This window comes from Cuculus canorus, chromosome 1 (genome assembly GCF_017976375.1).
Source record: "Cuculus canorus isolate bCucCan1 chromosome 1, bCucCan1.pri, whole genome shotgun sequence".
NCBI lineage: Eukaryota > Metazoa > Chordata > Aves > Cuculiformes > Cuculidae > Cuculus > Cuculus canorus.
In genome coordinates, this window is record NC_071401.1 from 7,341,276 (window position 1) to 7,350,060 (window position 8,785).

General features: G+C 41.3%; 1 protein-coding gene across 1 annotated transcript; it reads right to left on the minus strand.

Annotated features, from left to right (window-relative positions):
- Nucleotides 1–378: 378 nt before the first annotated feature.
- On the minus strand, nt 379–7,653 carry GJA3 (gap junction protein alpha 3). The gene is made up of 2 exons (XM_009556436.2): nt 7,572–7,653; nt 379–1,931 (listed from the first exon to the last, which is right to left on the minus strand). The coding sequence occupies exon 2, from the start codon at nt 1,912–1,914 to the stop codon at nt 379–381; it is 1,536 nt and encodes a 511-aa protein (XP_009554731.2). The 5' UTR covers nt 1,915–1,931; nt 7,572–7,653.
- Between the last annotated feature and the right edge of the window lie 1,132 nt (nt 7,654–8,785).

The window sequence follows — 8,785 nt, forward strand, 5'->3', positions numbered from 1 at the left end:
GAGATGATGGCCAGGCACATGGGCACTAGGGCTATTATTAACATTTTTCTCAGATGAAAGTCATCCTCAGGGCACACGACCAGCTACCATCACCTGTTATCCATGCAGGGCTCCCCTACGGCTGCCCTTGGGAGATTTGCCATAGACATGAAGGAAAGCGGGACTGGTCCCCTGGCCCATGAGCTGCGCTTCGGCCACCCCTGACCTATTAGAAAATGTTGATATTTTCCCCCACTACAACTCACAGAGTGCAAAAACAGCAAGCGTCAAAGTTTGAAACCCAGGTCTTTCCCACCCACGCTAGACCTGGCCTCCCCGGGCAGCTTCCCTGCCCGCTCTGCCTTCCATCTCCTGCTCCTCTGAGCAGAGGTGACCGTGCTACACGGCCAGGTCGTCTGACCTGGCTCTGCAGCTGCTGGACTTACTGGCCCTGCTCAAGCGCCGCGTGTCGACGAGCAGCGGTGGCTCGTGCATCTCCACAGTGGTGCAAGCAGCTGAGATGGGTCGTCCCTCTGACAGCTCCTCCTCACCTTCCACATCCCACTTGTTGCCACTTGCTCCACTCAGGCTGGTGCTGCTGCCGCTGTTGGCTGCTGCAAGAGGTGGCACAGCTGGAGGAGGGAGGAGCTGCTCCAGTGGCTCTTCCTGCTCAGGAAGGGGATGGCGGACACTGCTGGGAGTAGAGGAGGCTGCTGAGCTGGAAAGCGCCTTCCCCTGCTGCTCAGCTCCCATGTTGACCCAATTCTGCTCGGCTGCCAATGCATGGCTGTTGCTGTTGAAGTAGTTGACCACAGCTGGTGTGGGGGTGGGGATGGGGGTGGGGATGGTGACAGGAGTGGAGATGGGGGTGGGAGTCACAGCACGGTGCCTCTCCTCAGGAACTGGTGGAGCAACAGGGTAGCTGGCCATGGAGGCCGTGTTGGAGGGAGGACGTGGTCTTGGAGTAGCAGCAGCGTAGTACGGTGCCATGGTCACCGGGGCCAGCAGCGGTGTGACAGCGCGGGTGTCAGGCAGAACGGGAGGGGGTGCAGCAGTCGTTATCACCACTGGTGGTGCTGGTGGCGGCAGGGAGACAGGTTTGGACTCCCCGGTTACCATGACCGGTGTCATTGTTGCAACAGGCATCTCAAGGCTGTACCGGTTTGTCATGCCCTGCTTAAGCTTCTTCCACCCCAAGTGATACATCTCAAGCATGTTCAGCAGCAGGGACACAGAGGCTACCACCAACATGAAGATGATGAAGATGGTCTTCTCGGTGGGCCTTGAGATGAAGCAGTCCACAGTATGTGGGCAAGGTGAGCGGCTGCACTGGTAGACAGGCTTTAGCTCAAAGCCATATAGGAAGTACTGGCCCACGATGAAGCCCACCTCAAACAGTGTCTTGAAAACGATGTTGAAGACGTAGGTACGGAGGAGAGCACCACCCATACGGATTCTACCACGCTCATCACGGATTGGGGGCTTCTCCTTCCCCCTTTTGACAAGAGGATCCTTGATGCTACTGCTGCCTCCTCCACCACCACTACTAGATGATGCTGCTCCTGGGAAGTTGCTGTCTTTGACACTTCCCTTCTTTTTCAGCTCCTCTTTCTCTTTCCTCTTCTCCTCCATGCGTACAATGTGCAGCACATGGCCCAGGTAGATGAGGGTTGGAGTGGAGACAAAAATGATCTGCAGCACCCAGAAGCGGATGTGAGAAATGGGGAAGGCTTTGTCATAGCAAACATTTTCGCAACCAGGTTGCTGAGTGTTGCATGTAAAGTCTGACTGCTCATCTCCCCAGACCTCCTCAGCAGCGGCTCCCAGCACCAGTATCCTGAAGATAAACAGTACTGTCAGCCAAACCTTGCCAATAACCGTGGAGTGCTCCTGCGCATTCTCTAACAGTCTCCCCAGAAAGCTCCAGTCACCCATTGTTTCAGATTTCTAACCTACAATAAGAACATTAGATCAATTAGAGCAATGTTAAAATAAAATCTTATCATTACACAATGCTGGGGCAGAACAGACTGATCCTTAACAAATGACATCCCTTAAGTGCACTTCCTTTTGCAGAATATGATGCACCTATGTTAAGAACTGCATAACTCTGTAACCACGCAGCTGTGGGTTTTGGTGAGCACAGGAGAAGACATTTAGTGCTTTTGCCTAGCCGATACAGATTTAAGTGTGTATACATGATGACAGGCAAGAAAGATTCATAACCAGAACTTCCACAAGATTTAAATGTTTTAAAAACACGATTTCTCTGCTTCCTTCACCTGAGATGCCTCTAACTGTTCTTGCCTATTTTAGAAAGGAACAGATGGAAATTAGTTCAATTAAACACAATATTCCTGATAGTTGTGTGATTGCACTTGTATCTACAAAGTCTGCCTAACCCTAAACATTTTATCGTTATCAAGACTTATTTCTTCCAACATTCGGGAGGCTAGTAGTGTCCCAGGACACTGCTGTTTTCATATCGTACAAACACAGAAAAATAATTACTCCAAACCTATGGAATTTATAGTCTGATTTTGGAATGTGTACACCAATAACAACCATGTTCTCAAAGTCAAGTCACGTTTGAGTTTATTTCTAAAAACAGAGAATTATTTGAATCAACAGAAATATTGGCAAGAATGAGAAATTCTGAGAGGAATGGTGAAAAGGTTTCTATGCCATTTCCCTCACTGTCACTGAAACACATACTGCAACATTATTAAATAAAATACCTCGAATACTGTGTTCACCTTGAATCCTGTGTTCAGTTCTGGGCCTCTTCCTACAAGAAGGATGTTGAGGCTCTGGAGCATGTCCAGAGAAGAGCAACGAAGCTGGTGAAGGGGCTGGAGAACAAGTCTTACGAGGAGCGGCTGAGGGAACTGGGGTTGTTTAGCCTTGAGGAGGGTGAGGGGAGACCTTATTGCTACAACGACCTGCAAGGAGGTGGTAGAGAGGAGGGAGCTGGCCTCTTCTCCCAAGTGACAGGGGACAGGCCAAGGGGGAATGGCCTCAAGCTCCACCAGAGGAGGTTCAGGCTGGACATCAGAAAAAAAAAATTCACAGAAAGAGTCATTGGGCACTGGCAGAGGCTGCCCAGGGAGGTGGTGGAGTCACCATCCCTGGAGGTATTTAAAAGATGAGTGGATGAGATGCTCAGGGACATGGTTCAGTGGCAGATAGGCATGGTTGGACTCAATGATCCTGGAGGTCTTTTCCAACCTAGTGATTCTCTGATTCTGTGAAAAACCGAAGCAAACAAACAAAAAAACCTCAAGGGCACATCAGCAAATGTGCACATAGGTTTTCTTAGGAAAATTAAATTACATCCTTTGACCTTATTTCTATGACATACAACTGCTACATATTCTTAGCAGTTTCCACCAATTCATCTATGATGATCTTCCCACGTCCAGTTCTAGGCAGAGACAAAACTTCTGATTTGGAAAGGCTTAAAGTACAAGCTGTTTTTAAGATCAGATTCCTCACAAGCTTCCTTCAACTGAGAAAAAAAGCTATTATCTGCTGGCATCACTTCTGTTATCCTTGGCCAGTTCCTAATTGTAATATACATAAAAGTAGATTTTATTCTCCTAATCATCACCCTTCTGTATTTTATGCATCAACCTTCAACGGAAATCAAAATACAAAACTCTACTTTTAGCTAACTACAATACATTCATAAATAGTCAGTTCATAATTATAATTCAGACAATACAATTTGCATGCAAAAACCCACTATGAGAAAGACTGATTATCCTCTTGTTTAAAAATCTCAGAATATTTCATAAATATGACTGAATTACACTTTACTATTTTTATACTTATACTTCTTGTCCCCACATCCATGTGTTTTACAGTCTCCAAGAAGGAAAGGTGTTTGTCATTACACATAGGAATTCACCACTGAGAAAATATATTCTTCTTGGTGTCATATTTACCGTGATTTCCAACAATGATGTCGCTGTTTTTTCAGAGGAATCATTTCCAGAGCCTTTACAGAACTTCTTTCAGGCTTTAAGTTAGGGTAATTAAAGAAGTTAAAGTTATTTCAGTAACGTTTTTATAGTTTGTTTTTACTTTGAGGCAATGAAATACCTGTAACTGCAGAACTTTCACACAAAAAGCAATACGATATCCATTTGCATTTCTGCAAATCCTGCAATGCCAGTGCACTTTTTATCCCCACAAAGTTAATTCAAAGATAACTCCCCATGAAAACAACCCTCATCTTTGTTATTCTGCAAAACCATATTCCCTTTAACTGAGTTCTTCCAGTACAGCATGATAAGATGCAACTGATAATATTAACAATGAAATGTAGGAATATTCCTGGTCCTAAAACAACTTTAAGTTTGTTTTTTTTAAATACAGTCTGATTATTTTTTAAGGAGTGTATTTTTTCCCCTCAGTAACCCAAACCTGAATAAATTGTTATAATACTTTACGTTTATAATCCTCATTTAACATGTTCAAATTATTTAAAAATTAATCTTCAATCTTAATTTTATGATGTTTACAACATTTTAGGTGGCGAAGTAAATTTAACCTTGAGAAATAACAATTTCTCAGGGAATAATGCATTAATTCTGTATCATTTTTACGCAAAACCATTTGAAGATTTACTCGGTTTAGTTTCATCTTTGGACAGAACTATTGTCTGGGAATGTTCTTATTTTGAGTACTGAAGATTGCTATGCAGGAACAGAAAAAAGAAAAATGTGATATTCGACAGATTAAAGATGTTTGGCATAATCCTAAATCTAGTATTTCATTTCCCTGCTATCCTTCGCATTATTCTGTGCCTCTCAATTCAGTTATCTCTGCCACCCTCTTTGGTTTTTATCCAGATCAAGCAAAATAGGCAGCTCGGATAATAAGTAATCAAAGTTACTGTTTGTTCTTTTATTACTAATATTTGTAATAGAGAGTGTATTCATCAGCAAAAGTAAACACATTTAATTTTAATTCATTAATTATGGTCCATTTTCAGCACAGCTGCCACTATCCTTGCTTCCCTCATGAAAAATCACAACCCTTGCACTGTAATGTGAAGAGAGGTGCTGCACATTGTAGTGCAGCCCTTACTGACATCAATAGGCGACGTTAACTACAGTAAAAGTAGGGGTTTTATTTGCTTTTCTGAAGAATTGACTATTATTGAAGAAGAAAAATAACAATTCCTAAAAAGTAAAGGAAAGATGACAAATAATCTAATTTATTCTCAGTCATTCTCCCTTCACTAATACTGCTGATGATTTTTTTTGTTTTTACTAGAGGTCAACAATGCCTGGGCTGAGATTACTCAGGACACCAGAGACATGACACAATGCTTTTCTCAAAGGATACACTTTAAACAGCTATTTTAATGTTTACATTAATCAAAAAATTTATTTCAGTGCATCAGAATGTGCAAACTCATCCTGCACAAAGAAAAAGCATTTTAAGCCATGAGTGGATACTTCACAGCATCTTAACCACACAGAGGTGAAAACCTCAGGGCTGATCTTAGTATGAATTGCAGCAATTCTTAACTTCACTACGGATGTCTATTACCCATGATATATAAATATGGGAAGGACGTAATTTCCAAGGGCAATGCAAAGATACACATATCTATTGGCTGGAGGGTTCTGAGAAATCCAGGTCCTGTATCTTTCTTCAATGTCAATACATTCTCCAGTGAGTAATTCATCAAGCCAACGTTAACTCATCCAAAAATCTCATCAATAATTTTAAAGCGGTGCTTTGATAAAAATAATGATTAAATTACATCGAAAAAAACAGAGCTCACAGATCTCACAGAATATTTGAATTGCCATCGTTAAGCTCAACAATAAAATACCTAAATTTAAATAGCCACAATGCAGTATTTCAGCTGAGAACCATTCCAAGCTTGCTTTTGTAGTATTACACAAACCTCAGCTGTACGGTGCTACTTGCAGCGCTGCTGATGTACAGACCTAAGCAATTGTTAAGCCCTAATATTACATATGGATTGTGAAGGAAGACATTTTTCCTTTCTGTGTTTGGGGAAAAAATGCATATTAAGAAATTAAATGTCTTTGTATTTCATTACATTCACATGGAAATACCTGCTAGGTAGAATCTGCCTAAGAAAGCAATGTAATTCAACGGCATGAAAGCAAGGACTTCATAAACCCTGGGATAATTTAATAAGAACTGAGACTCATATGTTGTGTGTGTCACTTATAAAATCTTTCCTATAAGACAAATAGCAAAAAATGGGCAGTTCATGAAAACTGGCACAGCATTTTGGTTAAGAATCAATATTGTGCCATTAATTACTGAGTGTAGTACATGCACAAATATATTTCATATGTGGGGGGTGGGTGTATTTGTGTGTGTGTGACAGAGAACAAGGAAAAGAGAAAATAAATTCTAAAATCTGTGATGTCGTATATATTCCTTCACAGGACAGAAATAATTATCATCTGGCACCTATAAACTTGCTAGTTGTTATCTCTATTTCTGATGACGTCACTGAAGACATTCATCATTATGTATCAGGTGTGTGAAATACAATATCTTAATTACTTATAATTTCATTTATACATGTATAGGTTTAGGTATTTATGTACACGTATGCACATGCACACACAGAAATAACTATACAGCTATGTTACATACATTGCCAGATTATGACACCTGGTGTATTTATTTTTTTATTACATTGGTATATCTAAAAAATGCCCCTCAATAATTCTTTAGCAACCTAACAGATGTCCTTGTCTGAATAAGATTTCTCAAAGTCAGTACATATTTTCTTTCATTATTTCTTGTGATGGTCTAAAATCTTGGGATTTAGGATTGTATCTTCAAAATTATCTAGATTTTATAAACTATTACGAGAAAGAAATGCTTTTAAAGGAGAAAACAACTTGCAATATTTCCTTTGCTTTTACACAAAGCAAACAGGTATCTCCACTCCAGGGTTTTAACTCTGCTAATTTAAATCTGATAGAAGTAGTCACCCTGCACAAAGTCTGGAGTGTAATCATGTCATTCCAGACTTCTGCAGGGACAGGACAAGCTAGTATAATTTCCAGTGAAACCTAACAGTATTTGGTCATGTACAGATATGCAAAACACAGTGGCTGAGGCTTCATAATTCACTTTATAAACTTGTTTAAATGTGGACTTGAAAATACCTTTCTTGTTGTTCACAGCATTATACTTTCAGACAAATCTATTATCACTTTCATGGTATTTCAAACACATGTTAAAAATTAATTCATTAGCTGATCTTATTATTACCTTAAACTTACTTTACTGCTATGGAGCCTCCTCCTTAAATCCCAGGCAAAACTTCTCTTGACTTCTTCTTGACTTCGCTTGACCTCTGACTGAAAGTTTGGTCTGAGTAAAGGAAAAGCCCAAGGAGCACAGAGCTGAGCCCAGGATGAGAGCTACACCCCCACCTGTTCAACTCTGTTCCCTGGTGTAACAAACCTTTGCTTTGATTCACTTCCCACAGAAGAAAATCAAAAAGTAACCCCTTCTATCCCCCCGAATACTCAAATGCCATCTTAAAGCTCTACACTGGAATTAAAACAGTGACTTACCAATAAAACTCGGAAAGGTGTGAAGGGTGTGGAGCTACCAGGGGACTACAGAATAGCCATCAAACATGAGGGCAACGGTCCCTACATCCCGAGTGAGTGAAGCATGAATGAGACAGATCTGTCAGGTGTCCACATACCATCAGCCAGACAGATCTAAAAACTGCACAGTAAGGACTGTCCCGCCCCTCCACCCCAAATGTACAAAGGAAGAACAAGCCCGTCTGGTGTTCAAAGACTCAAGACCCTTTTCCATGGCAGAGAAGTAGGTACCCCAAAAGACAACTAAACATCTGAGGGGACTTCAGGCAAATTACAGGAACTGCAAGGGAGAGGGTGCTATACATCCTGCTCCGAATTTTTAAAGTACAGTTTTGTCTCATGGAAACCATTCAAATCTTTTTTCTAATTGAATTTTAAACTGTTCCAGTAGGATTTTCCCTTGAAATTTCCCTTAAAGAGAAACCCTAGCAGCTCTGGCTACTCAGTTCAGTCCCTTCTTCATATCCATGTCAGTGTCTTTAACACACACTCAGGATTCCGAAAAACATCCTAGGCTTATGTGAATTCTTCAGAACCCAAATACTTTCCTGATGCTTACCTGGAAAAAAAACCCAAATGAACTAACTTTTCTTGCTTGTAACATTGGCAAGTTTTTGCTTAATAAAGCTATACATATCTTCCAAAGAATTCCAAAGAATATTTATTAATCTCAAATACTTTGCATCCCTTGTGTGTCCTAAGTGAACAGATAACTAGTATGGTTTTGACAACTCTCAGACTAAAGATGCAACCAGATTGAGGTAAAAGCCTGGTCAATGCAGGGAGGCCACTCAGTTTTCCCACTGTCTAAGGGCCACGTAACTCAGAGCTCACCTCAAGAAACCCCACACCCATCTTGGATTACAGTTGTGAACTCCATCACTCCATGTGGCACCATTTACAAGGGTGAAAGGAATTCTGGCTCTGCTTTATACTTAGGATTTCACTTTACTCTGAGTGGAACACTGGCTTGAAATGCACATCAGTGTTCAAATGCTAGTGGTAAGCCTTCAGGAACAAATTACATGGCCCTATACCTGCACACTTCAATGGGCAACAGCCACAACAATCCTGGACACAAATGGTATTTGCTGCTTCCTCCTCCATGGCATTTTCTCACATATATTGTGAGGTTTGGGCACTTTTCCCTACCACGCCAGGCTCAGTTATCAGCC

Bases quoted from the DNA above. Each gene is read 5' to 3' on its own strand.
- GJA3 (XM_009556436.2), bottom strand. From the start codon at position 1,914: ATGGGTGACTGGAGCTTTCTGGGGAGACTGTTAGAGAATGCGCAGGAG.